The sequence below is a fragment of the Oncorhynchus gorbuscha genome, linkage group LG11 (genome assembly GCF_021184085.1).
Source record: "Oncorhynchus gorbuscha isolate QuinsamMale2020 ecotype Even-year linkage group LG11, OgorEven_v1.0, whole genome shotgun sequence".
Lineage (NCBI taxonomy): Eukaryota > Metazoa > Chordata > Actinopteri > Salmoniformes > Salmonidae > Oncorhynchus > Oncorhynchus gorbuscha.
This window is the reverse complement of record NC_060183.1, coordinates 30782008-30802224: the sequence shown is the minus strand read 5'-3', so window position 1 is coordinate 30802224 and position 20217 is coordinate 30782008. Positions and strand designations below refer to the sequence as shown.

General features: G+C 40.7%; 1 protein-coding gene across 8 annotated transcripts in view; it reads right to left on the bottom strand.

Annotated features, from left to right (window-relative positions):
- cmn (calymmin) overlaps nucleotides 1-20217 on the bottom strand; it is a 74925-nt gene that overhangs the window by 23615 nt on the left and 31093 nt on the right. For 6 of the 8 annotated variants that reach the window (XM_046369356.1, XM_046369355.1, XM_046369361.1 and 3 more), the window contains exons 24-36: nucleotides 19174-19224; nucleotides 19003-19068; nucleotides 17610-17660; nucleotides 17299-17367; nucleotides 16566-16631; nucleotides 16421-16459; nucleotides 15037-15120; nucleotides 9275-9304; nucleotides 9118-9165; nucleotides 8950-9000; nucleotides 8780-8848; nucleotides 7260-7328; nucleotides 6920-6985 (exon numbers count right to left, since the gene is read on the bottom strand). In XM_046369356.1, the coding sequence (XP_046225312.1) occupies nucleotides 6920-6985; nucleotides 7260-7328; nucleotides 8780-8848; nucleotides 8950-9000; nucleotides 9118-9165; nucleotides 9275-9304; nucleotides 15037-15120; nucleotides 16421-16459; nucleotides 16566-16631; nucleotides 17299-17367; nucleotides 17610-17660; nucleotides 19003-19068; nucleotides 19174-19224 (759 nt within the window). The remainder of the gene's footprint in view (nucleotides 1-6919; nucleotides 6986-7259; nucleotides 7329-8779; nucleotides 8849-8949; nucleotides 9001-9117; nucleotides 9166-9274; nucleotides 9305-15036; nucleotides 15121-16420; nucleotides 16460-16565; nucleotides 16632-17298; nucleotides 17368-17609; nucleotides 17661-19002; nucleotides 19069-19173; nucleotides 19225-20217) is intronic. The other 2 variants (XM_046369358.1, XM_046369359.1) reach the window with 2 other exon arrangements.

Here is a 20217-nt window from a genome sequence, read left to right as displayed (position 1 = left end):
CACAAAATGTCTTAATAGGGCGTTGGGCCACCACAAGCCAGAACAGCTTCAATGCGCCTTGGTACAGATTCTATTTTTCAACAAATATTTAACCTTGATTTAACAGTGAAGAACAAATTCTTATTTACAATGACGGCCTACCAGGGAACCGTGGGTTAACTGCCTTGTTCAGGGTGCGGAATGACATCTTTTTTTGGAGGAATTCGACACCATTCTTGCAAGTGAAATTCCATAATTTTGTGTTTTGTTGATGGAAAACGCTCTCAGGCGCCGCTCTAGAATCTCCCATAAGTGTTCAATTGGGTTGGCATCTGGTGACGGAGACGGCCATGGGATATGGTTTACATAATTTCCATGCTCATCAAAGTCTGGATCACCAAGACTCTTCCTAGAGCTGGCCGCCCAGCCAAACTGAGCAATCGGGGGAGAAGGTTCTTCGTCAGGGAGTTGACCAAGAACCCGATGGTCACTCTGACAGAGCTTCAGAGTTCCTCTGTGGAGATGGTAGAACCTTACAGAAGGACAACCATTTCTGCAGCCCTCCACCAATCAGGCTTTTACGGTAGAGTGGCCAGATGGAAGCCACTCCTCAGTAAAAGCCACGGCAGCCCGCTTGGAGTTTGCCAAAAGGAACCTAAAGACTCTCAGACCATGAGAAACAATTATCTGGTCTGATAAAAGCCAAGAGTGGCGTCTGGAGGAAACCTGGCACTATCCCTAATGTGATGCATGGTGTGGCAGCATCATGCTGTGGGGTTGTACTTGAGCATCAGGGACTGGGAGACTAGTCAGGATCGAGGAAAAGATGAACGAAGCAAAATACAGAGAGATCCTTGATGAACCTGCTCCAGTGCGCTCAGGACTTCAGACTGAGTTTGAAGGTTCACCTTCCAACAAGACAACAACCCTAAGCACACAGCCAAGACAACGCAGGAGTGGCTTCGGGACATGTCTCCGAAATGTCCTTGAGAGGCCCAGCCAGAGCCGGACTTGAACCCGATCAAACATCTCTGGAGAGACCTGAAAATAGCTGTGCAGCGACGATCCCCATCCAACCTGACAGAGCTTGAGAGAATCTGCAGAGAAGAATGTGAGAAACTCACCAAATACAGGTGTACCAAGATTGTAGCGTCATACCTAAAAAAAGACTTGAGGCTGTAATTGCTGCCAAAGGTGCATCAGCAAAGTACTGAGTAAAGGGTCTGAAAATTATGTAAATGTGATATTTCTGTTTTTAATACATTTGCAAACATTTCTATAAACCTGTTTTTGGATCATCATTATGCGGTAATGTGTGAAGATTGATGAAGAAAAAAATTAATGTTATCAATGTTAGAATAAGACTAACGTAATAAAATGTGGAAAATGTCAAGGGGTCTGCATACTTTCTGAATGTACTCTGTCTGTCTATGCATGTATATATGTATACAGTACCAGTCAAATGTTTTTATTTGTACTATTTTCTACATTGTGGAATAGTAGTGAAAACAGCAAACTATGAAATAACACATACAGAATCATGTAGTAAGCAGGAAAGTGTTAAACAAATCAAAATATATTTTCTATTTCAGATTCTTCAAAGTAGCCACCCTTTGCCTTGACAGCTTTGCACACTCCTGGCATTCTCTCAACCAGCTTCATAAGGTAGTAACCTGGAATGCATTTCAATTAACAGGTGTGCCTTGTTAAAAATGTATTTGTGGAAATTATTTCCTTCCTAATGCGTTTGAGCCAATCAGTTCAAAAAAGCTCAAATAAGCAAAGATAAATCCTGTTATGGCAAGGCGAACTCCCCCCCATTCAGCTGAAAAGGTCGCGCAGGGAACACAAAAATATTCTTTAGAAATATTTAACTTTCACACATTAACAAGTCCAACACCTCAAATGAAAGATTAACAAGATGTTTATCTACCCATCATGTCTGATTTTTAAAATGTTTTACAGCGAAAACACAACATATATTTATGTTAGACCACCACCAGATTTATTTAGAATTCAAGGCACACAACCAGCATGGCTACCACAGCATTCTGCAACAATAACCAATCCCATCTGGTTTGCACTTAGTGCGACTATCATTTGTTTTTCCATCAGGACAATGGCCCAAAACACACCTCCAGGCTGTGTAATGGCTATTTGACCAAGAAGGAGAGTGATGGGGTGTTGCATCAGATGACCTGGTCTCCACAATCACCCGGCATCAACCCAATTGCAGAGTGAAGGAAAAGTAACCAACAAGTGCTCAGCATATGTGGGAACTCCTTTAAGACTGTTGAAAAAGCATTCCAGGTGACTACCTCATGAAGCTGGTTGAGAGAATGCCAAGTGTGTGTAAAGCTGTTATCAAGGAAAGGGTGACTACTTTGATGAATCTGAAATATATTTTGATTTGTTTAACACTTTTTTGGTTACTACTACTACACCAGTCATTTGCTTTTTCATAGTTTTGATGTCTTCACTATTATTCTAGAATGTATAAAATAGTAAAAATAAAGAAAAACCCTTGAATGAGAAGGTGTGCCCAAACTTTTGACTGGTACTGTATGCATACGTACACACAATATATATATATTGGTTAAAACCATATATATATATATATAGGGGATTGGAAATGATGCAGACGGTTACATTGATGGAAGCTACAATTTATCTTCAGTATTAAAGCTGAAAAATACATTTAGAAAATGCTTCAAACTTGAACCAGTGCCTGCAACCTGGTTCAGGTTATCAGTCAACCTGCCAGGGTAGTTACAAACAGCACAGGAATGAAATCGTCAACATTTATTGATTACATCTTTACTAATGCTGCAGACATTTGCTTTAAAGCAGTATCAAAATCCATAGGATGTAGTGATCACAATATAGTAGCCATATCTAGGAAAACCTACGTTTACTTAAAAAAATGTTTTGTCTATCAACAATGACAAACCACCGGGGTATGACAACTTGGATGGAAAATTACTGAGGATAATAGAGGACGACAGTGCCACTCCTATTTTATAATCTCACTCATATCTTCAATCTAAGCCTATTAGAAAGTGTGCTCTCAGGCCTGGAAAGTAATTCCACTAAGAATAGTAAAGCCTCCTTTACTGGCTCAAATAGCAGACCAATCAGCCTGTTACCAACCCTTAGTTAACTTTTGGAAAAAAATATGTTTATCCAGATGCAATGCTATTTCACTGTAAACAAATTGATAGATTTTCAGCACACTTATGTAGGGAAGGACATTCAACAAGCACGGCAATTGGCTGAGAGAAATTGATGATAAAAAGATCGTTGGAGCTGTTTTGTTAGACTTCAGTGCGGCTTTTGACATCACTGATCATAGCTGCTAATGGAAACAACGTATGTGTTATGGCTTTACACCCCCTGCTATATTGTGGATAAAGATTTACCTGTCTAACAGAACACAGATGGTTTTCTTTATTATACAACGGGTGGGTCTAATCCTGAATACTGATTGGTTAAAACCCTCTGTGTTCCATGTTTTTATGGATATATATACAAAGGAATGTCAACTGAAAAAAATGTCTTCAAAAGGCGCATCTGAGCAATCTTTATTGCAGGTGCATAGTAACAGTTGAATAAGATGAGAAAAAATAAGAAACTCACACACTGCTTTTGATAAACTCCGCATCGGCCTCAGGGCCTTCGTCAGCTTTTGTGCTCACTATTTGAGAAAATGTGTTCGCCCTCGCATGAAGACATAGCTCCACCCACATCCGTTCCATGCATCGAATGGGGTTGGAGTCGAGGAAAAATAAAGTGTTACCGAATATAACTACTTGCATTTCAGAAATATTCAAATAAAGTATGTACACAAAAGGTATTAAACACGTCTGTAAAACCACGATGAGGGCATCGACCCACCAAGCAGGTTTTCATAAATCATTGGGTACAGCGCAAGAAAAAAGTCAGCGTAATCTGAAATGGGGCATTAATTAATGTTCACATTTATTAACATACATCGGCATTGCATCATTAAGACCTTTAGGAAATAATGTATGGAGGGTGAAAATCCCAAAACATTCTATTTTGCTCAGAGTATTATTTATATAATCTCCCATGTCTGATATCTTAACTTTCTCTATGTCACAAAATCTAGAGGTAGAAATATCTTTGGCCATTAAATTGTACTGTGACTGTTGTTTCTCCTGATTGAATTTATGTTCACTAAATCTCTGCTTGAGAGAACGAGAGGTTTTACCTACATAACACAGCCCACATGGACATTTAATCATGTCGATGTAATGGGTGGTGGAGCACATAATAATGTCATTTATTTGGAACCTTTTTCCTGTATGTGGGTGTCAGAAATATTCACACTTCATGATATTGTTGCACTGTGCGCAACCTCTGCATTTATAGCTACCATTCCAAAGAGGGTGTAAAGGTTTATTTTGTGGCTGGCAGTTGGCATGGACCAATTTATCGCGGAAATTGTGACCTGTTCTATATGCAATAAGTGGTGGATTCTTAAATTCAGCTGGCAAAGCTGGGTCTGATGGTAAAACATGCCAGTGTCTCTTGTCAGCATCTCCCACTTTGCGCAAAATCAACATACATATGGTGGTGAACATTAGTGTGCTTTAGCTTTAGTGCTTATTTTTTGTAGCATTTCATCTCGTGTTTTCCCCAATGCCAAATCAAGAGCTTCATCCACACATTGTGGAGAGTAGCTTCTTCTTAGAAAGCTTTTGCGCATCTCCGTTGCTTTTTCTAGATTGTGCCATATATGCCACTCCCACAGGGGACTATCTGAAAAACTGGCTTCTTGGAAGTCCTCTTTTTAATTTCTCAGGGTGGAAGCTGTCCCCCTGTAATATACTATTTCTGTCTGTTCCTTTTCTATACAGAGTTGTAAACAAGGTTCCATTTGATTTCTCAACCCACATAGAAGTAATGAGTATCACATTCAATAGTGAATTTTAGATTGGGGTCAATGTCATTGAGTAATGCCGTAAAGTCTGACAACCCTTCTCCCATTCCTCCCCATATGGAAAAAAATGTTGTCAATATATATCGATACCACTTCAGGACTTTATTCAAAAGTGGATTTTCGCTTTCATTGTTAACCAAACGTTCTTCAAAAAGACCCACATAAAGGTTAGCATAGCTCGGTTCGATTGTGGAGCCCATCGGTGTTCCATTCGTTTGTATTCATCATCATCAAACCTGAAATAGTTGTATGTCAAAACATATTCAGCCAGCTCTAGAATAAAGTTTGTTGGTGGGTATTTGTTAGTATCCCGGTCTCTCAAATAGTGAGCACAAAAGCTCTGACGAAGTCCTTGAGGCCGATACGTAACGCTTATTAAAGAGCAGTGATACTATCAAGAGCAGTGTGTGGGTTTCTTATTTTTTTTCTCAATTGAAATAAAGTAAAAATGAAACGAACTGCAGCTAGTTTGTAGTCTTTCCAGCTTGAGTTTGAAGTGATTGTGCTAGCTGTTTGTTGGCTAGCTCTTCTGAGCAACAGTGTCCTAACTATTTATCGAAATAACGTTAATGAAAATGTAAATCATTATTTGAATGTGTTGGTAACTCATTGTATAACAGTGATAATACCCTCGAAGCCGGTGTTTTGAGGATATCTTGGCATGGTTTGCTGCTAACAACACCCATGCCAATATATCCTCCGAACACTGGCTTCTCGGGCATTATCACTAAAATGGAAGCCCCTCCAACATAATCCAGGTAGAATCAGGAATTCCCCAGGGCAGCTGTCTAGGCCCCTTATTTTTTTAAATCGTTACTAATGACATGCCATTGGCTTTGAGTAAACCAGTGTGTATGTATGCAAAGGACTCAACACTATACACATCAGTGACTACAGCGAGTGAAATTACTGCAACACTTAACAAAGAGCTGCAGTCAGTTTCAGAATTGGTGGCAAGGAATAAGTTAGTCCTAAATATTTCAAAAACTAAAAGCATTCTATTTGGGACAAATCATTCACTAAATCCTAAACCTCAACTAAATCTTGTAAGAAATCATGTGAAAATTGAGTGGACGTGACTAAACTGCTTGGAGTAACCCTGGATTGTAAACTGTCATGGTTAAAACATGTTGATACAACAGCAGCTAAGATGGGGAGAAGTCAGTCCATAATAAAGCGCTGCTCTACCTTCTTAATAACAACACTATCAACAAGGCAGGTCCTACAGGCCTAGTTGTCGCACCTGAACTGCTGTACAGTCGTGTGGTCAGGTGCCCCAAGGAGGGACCTCAGAAAATTGCAATTGTCTCAGATGTACACAGAGAGCTAACAATAATATGCATGTCAATCTCTCCTGGCTCAAAGTGGAGGAGAGATTGACTTGATCACTACTTGTTTTTGTAAGAAGTGTTGACAAGCTGAATGCACTGAGGTGTCTGTTTAAACTACTAGCACACAGTTCAGACACCCATGTGTACCCCACTAGACATGTCACCAAAGGTCTCTTCACAATACCCAAGTCAAGAACAGACTATGGGAGGTGCCCAGTAGTACATATAGCCATGGCCACATGGAACTGAATACGTCAGTTGGAACTGAATATGAATTCCACATCAGGTAAATTATGCAAGCAGTAGAATCAGATTTTTTTTTTTTAAGATAAAAATAAACCTTATGGAACAGTGGGGACTGTGAAGAGACGCACACAACACACTCACTCATACACATGGATTTTGTATTGTAGATACCTGTATGTGATAGTAGAGTAGTGGCTTGAGTGAACACAATGTGAAAGTTATGAAATGTAATATTTAAAATGTTATATAACTGCCTTAATGGTGATGTAGCCCAAGGAAGTGTAGCTGCTACCTTGGAAGCAGCTAATGGGGATCCTTAATAAATACAAATCCTCAAGTGTTTACACTATTTTGGCTGTTACCCGTAGATGCAGCAGGCGTACATATACCATACACATACCATACTTGCCTGCACCATCAGTCTCCAACCCAAGGGGTTGACCACCAAATGGCAACCCCCCAATGCCTGAGTCAGAGCAAGATAATGTATTAGAGCAAGAAGCAAGAGAGGGAGTGCACTACTGTTCATTGTGAGTCACTCTGCTGTGATGTTAATGCGAAGCCAAAGACAAATTTCCACATTATGTGGACAATTGCGAATTTATAAAGCTTGAGAAAAAGGTCCACAAAGCGAGGCAGCATCAGTTATACACTTATCTTCCTGTTTCTCGTTATTTTCCTGTAAATATGTATCGTTGGAGAAATGCAACCCTGAGCCCCACCACAAGCAACTCACTCACCATATTTGGTCTGAGATGTTGCCTCTGGGCCCATTCCGAGGGGCTGACCACCATATGGCCCACCCAATCCTGTAACCGACAGAGCAAAAGGGTAAACTCCATTTAAATTTTACACATACATTTTTTTTAAAGAAACGTCCTCTCACTGTCAACTGCGTTTATTTTCAGCAAACTTAACATGTGTAAATATTTCTATGAACATAAGATTCAACAACTGAGACATAAACTGAACAAATTCCACAGACGTCTCTAACAGAAATGGAATAACATGTCCCTGAACAAAGGGGGGGGGGGGGGTCAAAATCAAAAGTAACAGACCGTATCTGACCACCAGCTGCATTAAGTACTGCAGTGCATCTCCTCCTCATGGATTGCACCATATTTGCCAGATCTTGCTGTGAGATGTTATCCCACTCTTCCACCAAGGCACCTGCAAGTTCCCGGACATTTCTGGGCGGAATGGCCCAAGCCCTTACCATCCAATCCAACAGGTCCCAGGCGTACTCAATGGAATTGAGATCCGGGCACTTCGCTGGCCATGGCAGAACACTGACATTCCTGTCTTGCAGGAAATCACGCACAGAATGAGCAGTACGGCTGGTGGCATTGTCATGCTGGAGGGTCATGTCAGGATGAGCCTGCAGGAAGGGTACCATATGAGGGAGGAGGATGTCTCCCCTGTAATGCACAGCATTGAGATTGACTGCAACGACAACAAGCTCAGTCCGGTGATGCTGTGACACACCGCCCCAGACCATGACGGACCCTCCAACTCTATCCCGCTCCAGAGTACAGACCTCGGTGTAACGGTCATTCCATCGACGATAAACGCAAATCCGACCACCACCCCTGGTGAGACAAAACCGCGACTCGTCAGTGAAGAGCACTTTTTGCCAGTCCTGTCTGGTCCACCGACGATGGGTTTGTGCCTATAGGCGACGTTGTTGCCGGTGATGTCTGGTGATGGCAGTTGTTGTTGCCAACCTGTACCTGTCCCTCAGGTGTGATGTTCGGATGTACCGATCCGGTGCAGGTGTTGTTACACAAGGTCTGGCACTGAGTGGACAATCAGCTGTCCGTCCGGTCTCCCTGTAGCACTGTCTTAGGTGTCTCACAGTACAGACATTGCAATTTATTGCCCTGGCCACATCTGCAGTCCTCATGCCTCCTTGCAGTATAACTAAGGGGCGTTCACGCAGATGAGCAGGGACCCCGGGCATCTTTTTTTGGTGTTTTTCAGAGTTAGTAGAAAGGCCTCTTTAGTGTCTTAAGTTTTCATAACTGTGACCTTAATTGCCTACCGTCTGTAAGCTGTGGGTCTTAACGACCGTTCCACAGGAGCATGTTCATTAATTGTTTATGGTTCATCGAACAAGCATGGGAAACAGTGTTTAAACCCTTTACAATTAAGATCTGTGAAGTTATTTGGATTTTTAGACGAATTAGCTATGAAAGACAGGGTCCTGAAAAACGAAGTTTACATATTATTTAGAAAAGGTGTTTGTGTACAACCAACTCACCACCATATATTCCACCTGATTTCACATCAGGACGTAGGCCAGCAGGTTGAGGTTCAAACTGACTTGTTCCTGTCAAGGAGGAGAGACGCATTTCAGCTACTGTGTATACGAGTATACACCCACACTGTACATGAGATTAGCACTGTGTGTAGATATGGGTGTAATCTTACCATCCAGTCCAGCAGGAATGATTGGAGCTCCGCCATAAGGTCCGGAACCACCTGTTAAAGAAAACGAGGAGAATGCAGGCAGTTCTGATTTTGTTTAAAAATATTATTCTGATCCATTCAGTGTTGTCATGTACTAATTTGTTCTTAATTTGAGGGGGCCCTTCTCACCATATTTGCCGCCATTTGCAGGCTCTCCAAGTCCTGCACCAACCCCACCTGCATTAGGATGTATGGATTAATTCGTTGGCGTGGATTGATTGCTCGACATGGTAGGAGGCTAGGACTGATGTTGTATTTGTCTAATGACATATAGTAGCCGACATACCTGATTTTCCCTCCATACCAGCAGGCACACCTTGATAAAAAGATGAAACGTTTGACATTCACTGTTATTGTGAAAACTAGGGCTCACTCACTCTTGGACTCAATATACTGGTTTTTAGTCAAATCAAAATGTTCTACTGTAAAAAATTATAATCATGAATTGTCAAATCCAGTACTATAATCCATCCTAATTATTCTCTGAATATCTAAAGGATCACATTATAGTTAATTCTAGCACATACAGTGCCTTCAGAAAGTATTCAGACACCTTGACTTGTCTACACATTTTGTTACGCTACAGCCTTATGATAAAACGTTCTTTTTTTAAAAATACACCTCAATCTAGACACAATACCCCATAATGACAAAGCAAAAACAGGTTTTACCTGTTATAAATATACCTCATCAATATGTTAAATACACCTCATGCCTGTTATAAATACACCTCATCAATCTACACACAATACCCCATAATGACAAAGCAAAAACAGATTTAACCTTTGCTTTGTCATTATGGGGTATTGTGTGTAGATTGATGGTGTATTACATTTTTTTTTTGGAATAAGGAATACTTCGAGGACAAAAGTTAACACCCGTTTTTGCTTTGTCATTATGGGGTATAGAAAAAAATTAAACAGGAAGCACCAGCGAATGGTCAGATGAAGCAGATGCTAAACTACAGGACTGTTTTGCTAGCACAGACTGGAATATGTTCAAGGATTCTTCTGATGGCATTGAGGAGTACACCAAATAAGTCACTGGATTCATCAATAATTGCGTTGATAACATCGTCCCCACAGTGACTGTGCGTCCATAACCCAACCAGAAGCCACGGATTACAGGCAACATCTGCACTGAGCTAAACGGTATGGCTTACGCTTTCAAGGAGTGGGACTCTAAGAAATCCTGTTATGCACTCCGACGAACCATCAAACAGGCAAAGTGTCAATACAGGACTAAGATCGAATCTTACGACACTGGCTCTGATGCTCGTCGGATGTGGCAGGGCTCGCAAACTATTACAGACTACAGAGGGAAGCACAGACAAGAGCTGCCCAGTGACACAGGCCTACCAGGGCCGCCCCCAGGTGATAATGGTAGGTAACAACACATCCGCCACATTGATCCTCAACACAGGGGCCCCTCGGGTGCGTGCTCAGTCCCCAACTGTACTCCCTATTCACTCATGACTGCACGGCCAGGCAAGACTCCAACACCATCATTAAGTTTTCCGATAACACAACAGTGGTAGGCCTGATCACCGACAACGACGAGACAACCTATAGGGAGGAGGTCAGAAGAGAGACCTGACCGTGTGGTGCCAGGACAACAACCTCTCCCTCAACGTGATCAAGACAAAGTAGATGATTGTGGACTACAAGTAAAGGAGGACCGAGCACACTCCCATTCTCCTCGACGGGGCTGTAGTGGAGTAGGTTGAGAGCTTCAAGTCCCTTGGCGTCCATATCACCAACAAACAAACATGTTCCAAGCACACCAAGACAGTCGTGAAGAGGGCACGACAAAACCTATTCTCCCAGGATGAGCCTGCAGGAAGAGTACCACATGAGGAGGATGTCTTCCCTGTCATGCACAGTGTTGAGATTGCCTGCAATGACAATAAGCTCAGACTGAAGAGATTTGGCATGGGTCCTCAGAACCTCAAAAGGTTGTACAGCTGCACCATCGAGAGCATCCTGACGGGTTGCATCACTGCCTGGTATGGCAACTGCTCGGCCTCTGACCGTAAGACACCACAGGGGGTAGTGCGTACATCAGGGGGTAGTGCGTACAGCCCAGTACATCACCAGGGCTAAGCTTCCTGTCATCCAGGACCTCTATACCAGGCGGTGTCAGAGGAAGGCCCTAAAAATTGACTCCAGCCACCCTAGCCAGAGACTGTTCTCTCTGCTACCGGAGCGCCAAGTCTAGGTTGAAGAGGCTTCTAAACAGCTTCCACCCCTAAGCCATAAGACTCCTAAACATCTAATCAAATGGCTACCCAGACTATTTACACCCCCCCACCCCACACACACACTGCTGTTACTCTCTGTTATAGTCACTCTAATAACTCTACCTACATGTACATATTACCTCGACTAACCGGTGCCCCAGCACATTCACTCTGTACCGGTACCCCCAGTATAGAGCCCCGCTATTGTTATTCTACTGCTGCTCTTTAATTATTTATTTTCTTTTTTTAGGTATTTCAAACTGCATTGTTGGATAAGGGCTTGTAAGTAAGCATTTGACTGACATTTGACATGCGCCGAATAGAACAGGTATGTGACAAATACATGTTTTATTTTATGAAGGGAAAAAACTATTTCATCAATTTTAGAATAAGGCTGTAACCTAACAAAATGTGGAAGAAGTAAATGGGTCTGAATACTTTCCGAAGGCACTGTATGTGCTGGATTTTACTATCATGTGTAATGACCTGTGATCCTTTAGATATTCACAGAAAAATGTGGTTTGATTATAATACTGGATTTGACATTTTTTCAGAACATTTTGCTTTGACAAAAAACAGTATATAGAGTCCAAGAGTGATCATCCTTTACTAGTCTCACAGTCCCTGCTGAAAAAACATCCCCACAGCGTGATGCTGCCACCACCATGCTTCACCGTAGGGATGGTGCCAGGTTTCCTACAGACGTGACGCTTGGCATTCAAGCCAAAGAGTTCAATCTTGGTTTCATCAGACCAGAGCATCTTGTTTCTCATGGTCTGAGAGTCTTTAGGTGCTTTTTGGCAAACTCCAAGCAGGCTGTCATGTGCCTTTTACTGAGGAATAGCTTCCGTCTGGTCACCACCATAAAGGCCTGATTGGTGGAGTGCAGCGGATATTGTTGTCCTTCTGGAAGGTTCTCCTATCTCTGCAGAGGAACTCTGGATCTCTGGCAGAGTGACCATCGGGTTCTTGGTCACCTGCCTGACCAAGGCCCTTTTCCCCGAATTGCTCAGTTTGGCCGGGCAGACAGCTCTAGGAAGAGTCTTGGTGGTTCCAAACTTCTTCCATTTTAAGAATGATGAAACCACTGTGTTCTTGGGGACCTTCAATGCTCCAGACATTTTTGGTACCCTTCCTCAGATCTTGTGCTTCAACACAATCCTGTCTCGGAGCTCTATGGACAATTCCGCCAACCTCATGGCTTGGTATTTGCTCTAACATGCACTGTCAACTGTTGGACCTTACATAGACAGGTGTGTGCCTTTCAAAAGCATGTCCAATCAATTTAATTTACCACAGGTGGACTACAATCAAGTTGTAGAAACATCTAAAGGATGATCAACGGATGCACCTGAGCTCAATTTCAAGTCTCATAGCAGGGTCTGAATACTTATGTAAATAAGTTAACTATTTTTTTGTTTTTAATACATTTGCCCCCCCCCCAAAAAACTGTTTTCACTTTGTCATTATGGGGTATTTTGTGTAGATTGAGGATTTTTTATTTATTTAATCAATTTTAGAATACGGTTGTAACGTAACAAAATGTGGAAAAAGGGAAGGGGTCTGAATAATTTGCGAATGTGCTGTGTCGTGACTATCATTAATGCAATGACTGTTATCATATCAAATCAATCAACTGTTTGTGATTAAATTAATCACATAACAATTAACTCAAAGCAATCATGGGCACCACAAAATTTTTTAATAAGTTACCCTTTCCCGAATTAACTTAAGAATATCAGAATATATCGTTATCATATTAGTCATGCATGAATTATTATTACCTCATATCAGTCTCTTTCTGAACGTCCTAATATTCTATAAATCTGCATAAACCCTAGTCTACATGACTCAGTGATGCACAAATTGGCTAAATCATTTATTTTCTAACTACCAAATAATCACACAATTACATAAACACACACCGGATAGATTACACATTGATTACTAACAATGAAAAGTCCCTAGTGGACTAACTCGATATGACAGCTGGTTACACAATGAAAGGGGTGGGGAAAGAAATAGCAGGAGAAGGAGAGACAAAGTTATTCAACTATCGTACATACAGTTGAATAATATGCTCATCGTAAATATGGATATTTAGCACCCTAACAACCTCTCATTTGGATTGAGAAATGCAATGTAAATATTTACGCTTGTATGTCTTTGTCTCTCTCTGTTGAAATTGCCCGATTCGTCCGTGACGAATAGTTCGACAGAAAGTCTGTGGTTGTGTAAGTCTCTGGTGGTCCACCAGAGATCACAATGTCCTTAGTAGTTGTAGTAGTAGCTTTCTTTGTTCTGGAAGTGTCAGTTAGAATGGATACATCAGACGTTCCAATGATCGTTTGATAAGATCTTCCTTGTGCCTATGGTCAAAGTTCTACACTACTTTACATGCAAAGCTGCAGGCGGTGCATGTCATGTCTAGTCTGCATTTAGTTTCAGAGGGTCTTGTATTTTTAGACCATTTGTCACGTATTCAGCTCACGCTGCACGTACTGTCTACTGGTCTAGTAGTTTTAAACTATTTGTCAGCCGTATAGCCACCACTCCACACTGTCTGGTCTAGTAGAGTCTAACCATTCGTGACGTTAGGCTTACACTGTCCGTCTGCTTGGTCTAATGTAAAATGTTGTTACGAGTCCCTTAAAAAGCGCTCTGGTCAAAGGGGGCGTTCCATCACGCTGGCGTAATGTCTGTTCTCATATGGGCATGGTTCATGACTTGATAAAACTTTATATCAAATACAATTTCTCATTTAGAAGGTTAAAATCACATTGATATGTTTTTACAAATAGTTTCATATTTAATCATATAAGTTTTACAACATTTAGATGTAACTATGACATATACATTGTGAAATCTCCATAAAGTTTTGGTGCAGTCTCTCTCTGTGTGATTTTTGACTTCTCCATATTGCAGTGCACAAGAGAGGAAGTTTACGACTCTCCGGTGGGAGAGAGGGAAGAACTGCTGCCATACCTTGTTCATAGACTACTTACAGGGTAAGGAAACCAACATATTTGTAATTTGGGTGAACTAGCCCTTTAAAAGCACTGGAGTAAGCAAAGCAAATGAGGGTGTACCCCTTCCACCGTAAATCGGGTGCCATTTCCTGAGCATACGTTTAGGGCTTGGTATTCAAACTGACTAGGGACAGAGGTGGAAAGTAATACCTTCACTGTTTTCAATCAGATCTGTAAATGTTGTATCCCTCAAGTTACAGAGTCTGAAACTGTTATTATAAAAAGACATGGCTAAAACAGTGTCCTGGTTTGCCTGAAAGGTCCATATGTTAAGAAAGTCAATTTTAGAAACCAGGCATCTCACATGTAGGTGTAGCAGTCCTAGCCAGTGTGTCTAAAACAGGCAACTGTCCAACAGCATAGACTACTCAACTAACTTGAATTGGTACAGATACAAGATAGACCAAATAGCGTGATTTTGAACAATCCGACTGAGCACAAGATGTCTATTCAACATCTTGTGCTCAGTAGAATGCCTCTAACGAGGTAGCATTTATGTAGCTACAGATTGTACGCCAGATAATGTGATATAAGCAAAGATTTTGGTGTCCATTACAGGAAAGTCCCATATAAACCGCCACTATAGATTTTTCAACTAACCTCTTCTTGGCAATACTTTCTTAGTTCTCAATTATGTGAAAAAGGTAGCTTGGTGGCGTTCCAAAAAAATCATAGAAAATTCTGAAATATATTAAATCTATGATTTGTATCCAATGAGATATGCCTCTTGCATGTGTGTATATCTTTGTTTGGTCACACAATGTGTGATGCTAAACTTACCAATTGCAGGTGCACCGTAGCCATTTCCATTTGCAGCTGCGCCATATCCATAACCAGCTCCATGGTAGACACCTTGACCATAACCTACAATAGTAAAACCATTCTTTTTTAATAGAACCATGAGAACTTGTATGAAATGTTCTGATGAAGTAATGACATTGTCCAAAAATATAGTTGCTTCTCTAAGTTGTCTTTATGTTCTGAGAGCATCTGTAATGTCACAACATTTTGGAGAGCGTTCCCAGAATATAGTCAGAGGTTTTTAAATAAAACCTTTGGGAACCTCTAGGAAACATTACGTTGAAGTACTGAAATTCCTATAAAATAATTATGTTTCTCAAGGTTCTCTGAACAATTTGGTAAAATGAAAGTATTCAGCTCCTTGAGACAATACATGCTAGAAACACCTTTGGCAGCAAGGAGTGGGACAACATTCCACAGGCCACAATCAACATCCTGAACAACAGTGTGAAGGAGAAGTGTTGCGCAGCATGAAGCAAATGGTGGTCACACCAGATAATGACCGGTTTTCTGATCCACACCCCTACCTTTTTGTTGCAATTTATCTGTGACCAACAGATGCAGATCTTTGTTCCCAGTCATGTGAAATCCAGAGATTAGGGCCTAATGAATTGATTTCAGTTGACTGATTTCTTTATTTGAACTGTAACTCAGTAAAATCTTTGAAATTGTTGCATGTTATATTTTTGTTCAGCATAATTTGGGCTTGCTTAAACAAAGGGTCTGAATACTTATGCAACGACTATACTTATCACATTTTTATTAATCAAACTTTTTTTCCCTTCCACTTTGACATGAGTATTTTGAGTTCATTGTTGACAACAAATGACAAATCAATTTTAATCCCACTTTGTAACACAAAAGTGTGAAGAAATACAAGGATTATGAACACTTTTGCAAGGCACTGTGTACTTGATCACTCACAAGCAGAGGTTCCTTTAAAAATAAATCTATGCTTCAACTCCAAGTGTATTTTTGAATTAATATACTAAATTACAATTAAAGCGTTAGAAATTTTAGTACAGTTTTAATGAGTGTAAGTTTATGATAGGGAACATATAGTATACTTTAAGACTGAAAAACAATGAATTTGAAGTACACTTTTAATAAGTGTATTGAAGGTTGATAAGTGTATTTATAGTATACAAAAAAATGAAAAAACAATGAATTTAAAGTCAACTTTAAAGTGTGTTGAAGTGTAATTATGTATAGTATACGTAAGATATACTAGAAGTACATCTCATATTTGAAGTATATTATTTTAATGTTTAGTATATTTAAGTATACTTGTAATATAATACAATTAATTGTTTTTCACTTGGACATGCTCTCTTAGAATGTTGTGTGCTAACTGGGTACTCACCACTATGTTGTTTGGGTTTTCCTGCAAAAGGATTTTCACCTGCACAAAGACAATCCATTGAGGAATTTATATTAGGACATTTTAATAGCCTATATTGAACATGTTTTCTTCAGTACAATCATTGTACAGTTAGTATTGGCATTACCTGCTCCAGGTCCATATCCATAGCCAGCAGCAACAGGATTATAGCCTCCTGCAACAGCACCATCACCTATGGATCACAAGAAAACATTTACGACACACTATAGAGAGAAAACACTGCCAGGTGTTCGAAAGGTTGCAAGGCTCATAACTTATTTAAAAACAAGACATTTATCTGGTTTGGGTGCATTAGCTCCCCCTCCATTTGGACGTACCCCAGCTCCATATCCTATAACAAATATATCACAAAGTCTGAATATCTTTTACTTAATATCTCAAACAGCAGAACTTAGTTACTGAGTGCAATAGAAAATGGTGCTTGAACCCTGGACAAGCATTTACATGAAATCGAGAAAAATCGGAGACGCATATGGAGATGAATTGTGGCCAATGACACTAGTAAAATGCATTTATTCAGCACACAGATTTACTAAAAAGACAATCTGTAAAGGCATTTCCAAAACAGAGCCACTGAGTGCATTGCACACAGTCGATAAATGGGTTAGACACATACGTTACACACACTTAGACATCTTTTATACATGAATTAAAATTGTGGGGTAATTTAAAATATAAAAGACAACTCCTGCACACTTTATTACCTTTGCACATGTCAACATTTAGGTATGTGACCAAAGACTGAAACGTCAACAATACATTATTTTGATAATGAATTCAACCCTGGGGGTTTTATTCCAAGAACCACATATGACTTCTTCAAAACAGTAGCAATTTACCATTTGGTTTGGCACCATAGCCATTGGGGACACCACCTCCATTTGGTACACCAGCTCCTGCACCATAACCTAATGACCGTTAACCAAAACCTTAGTGTGGAAGACCTCATTAATGGCATGCACAAGAATGATGAAAACTAAACTTAATATAAAAGTAAACTCCCACAAACCATTAAAATTGACAAAGACAACAGCTCAACAAAAAAAATATGAACATTCCTCCTAATTGCACTGGAAAACCTGATGCCACCATGAAATGGCAAACATTTTGTTTAGGCTTAAAACCAACCAAGAAAACAGAGTAGATTTACCATTGGGGTTGGCTCCACGTCCGTTCGGTGCACCGGCTCCGACACCGTAACCTATTCACCATTAACAGAAATCAAAGTGTGTAGAAGATCTCATTGATAGCATGCACAATCATGTAAAAAGGTGTACCAAAAACCCCCACTAACACTTAACACTTATTATAAAAGACAACTCCTGCACACACACCATTATCTCTGCCAAAGTTATTTTATAATGAATTCTGCATTGGGTATTATATCGTCAGCACCACATGCAGTGCACTCAAAGTATTCAGACCCCTTGACCTTTTCCACATTTTGTTACGTTACAGCCTTATTCTAAAACGGATTACACCCCCCCCCTCATCAATCTACACACAATACCCCATAACGACAAAGCAAAAGCAGATTTTTAGACATTTTTGCAAATGTACAAAAATTATAATATGAAAAATCACATTTACTTAAGTATTCAGACCCTTCACTCAGTACTTTGTTTGAAGCACCCTTGGCAGTGATTACAGCCTTGAGTCTTCTTGGCACAAGCTTGGCACACCTGTATTTGGAGAGTTCTTCTCTGCAGATCCTCTCAAGCTCTGTCGGGTTGGATGGGGAGTGTTGTCCGGGCTCTGTTTCCTCCAGACGTGATGCTTGGCATTCAGGCCAAAGAGTTCAATCTTGGTTTTGTCAGACCAGAGCATCTTGTTTCTCATGGTCAGAGTCATTTAGGTGCCTTTTGGCAACTCCAAGCCGGCTGTCATGTGCCTTTTACGGAGGAGTGCTTCCCCCTGGCCACTCTACCATAAAGGCCTGATTGGTGGAGTGCCGCAGAGATGGTTGTCATTCTGGAAGGTTCTATCTCCACAGAGGAACTCTGGATCTGTCAGACTGACCATCGGGTTCTTGGTCACCTCCCTGACCAATACCCCCCCCGATTGCTCAGTTTGGCCGGGCAGCCAGTTCTAGGAAGAGTCTTGGTGGTTCCAAACTTCTTCCATTTAAGAATGATGGAGGACACGGTGCCTTCCCCAGATCTGTGCCTCGACACAATCCTGTCTCTGGCTCTACGGACAATTCCTTCAACCTCATGTCTCTTTGGTTTTTGCTCTGACATGCATGGCCAACTGTGGGACCTTATGTAGATAAGGTATTGCTGTTTTTGCAAACATTTCTAAAAACCTGTTTTCACTTTGTCATTATGGGGTATTGTGTGTAGCTTGATGAGGAAAACTATTTAATCCATTTTAGAATAAGGCTGTAATGTAACAACATTTGGAAAAAGGGAAGGAGTTGAATACTTTCCGAATGCACTGTATAAGAGTGACTTATGTTGTGGGCCTACGTGGTAACATTCCTCTTTAAATCATCTATAATAAATAGCTACTATGACTGCTTCAATTAGCCAGTAACAATTTACCATTGGGTTTCGCACCATAGCCATTGGGGGCACCACCTCCGTTTACACCAGTTCCTCCTCCGTAACCTAATCATCATACACAGAAAGCTGAGTGTGTGGAAGACCTCATTGATGGCATGCACAAGAATGTATGATATTAGGCAAGAATGTATGATATTAGGGCAAATTTACCATTGGGTTTAGCACCCAAGCCAATGGGGACACCAGCTCCTGGACCATAACCTTAAATAACATGGTGTGAAGTGAAATCAGGTATGAGTTAACTGTTCAACAACTGTGTAACTCCTATACATGTCATATGTTATTATTGTGTTCCAAGTTAGGTTCAGCACTATAAATGAACAATTCCTCCACCAGCACAGGTCAACCAAGTGCGACACATCGCAGGTGCTCAACGTGAACAATCTAGGGAAGAGGGGTCACAAGCAGCATGAGTCAAAGGTCATGCACTCAGAGTGAGACTCAACATTCACCGTACAATGCTAGAACAAGCAATATCCATGCAAAAACCTCAACTGCACAAATAGGCAAAAACAGAAAAACAGCATGCACTTTAAACCATTTAGGTTGAGGTGATTATGGCACATTGTTCAATAAATGCCATTCAGATCACCTGTGAATAACACATAGTACTCTTGGTTTACCATTACTGGGTATTTTCACCCATTGTCCATTTGCCACTCCTGATGGTCCACAGTCTAGAATATCCATGTCAGAAAAATGCAATATAAATAGAATGCCATGTATTCAAGTAAACAAATGAATAAAATGACAAAACCTAACAAGAATTATACTAATAGCACAATAAAAATGCGGTGCTGGGGTAGCAAACTATTTCTACATTAGTTTTACTTTGTATTTATCTATGGGTGTATTTATACTGTATATTTTACTAGTAACTGATGTTTACCAGGTTTGGCTGGTTTAGCTCCCTGCCCATTGCCATTGGGGTTCCCAGCTCCTTCACCATCTACTAGGGGTCACAACGGTATCAATAAAACAAGACTGGCAAGGCCGACCTCAACGTACATCCCTCAACTTACTCGCAGAGAAATGTCAGGCTACACCACAGACTTATCAAGACAAATAACCGCCAGTAATCCAGTCATCGTACTTAAAACGTTGATCGAAACTGATCTCAAACTAGGGAAACACAAAGAGATGTCTTGTAACAACCAATGACTTCAGACAGACCACAGGCTTCACACTCAACAT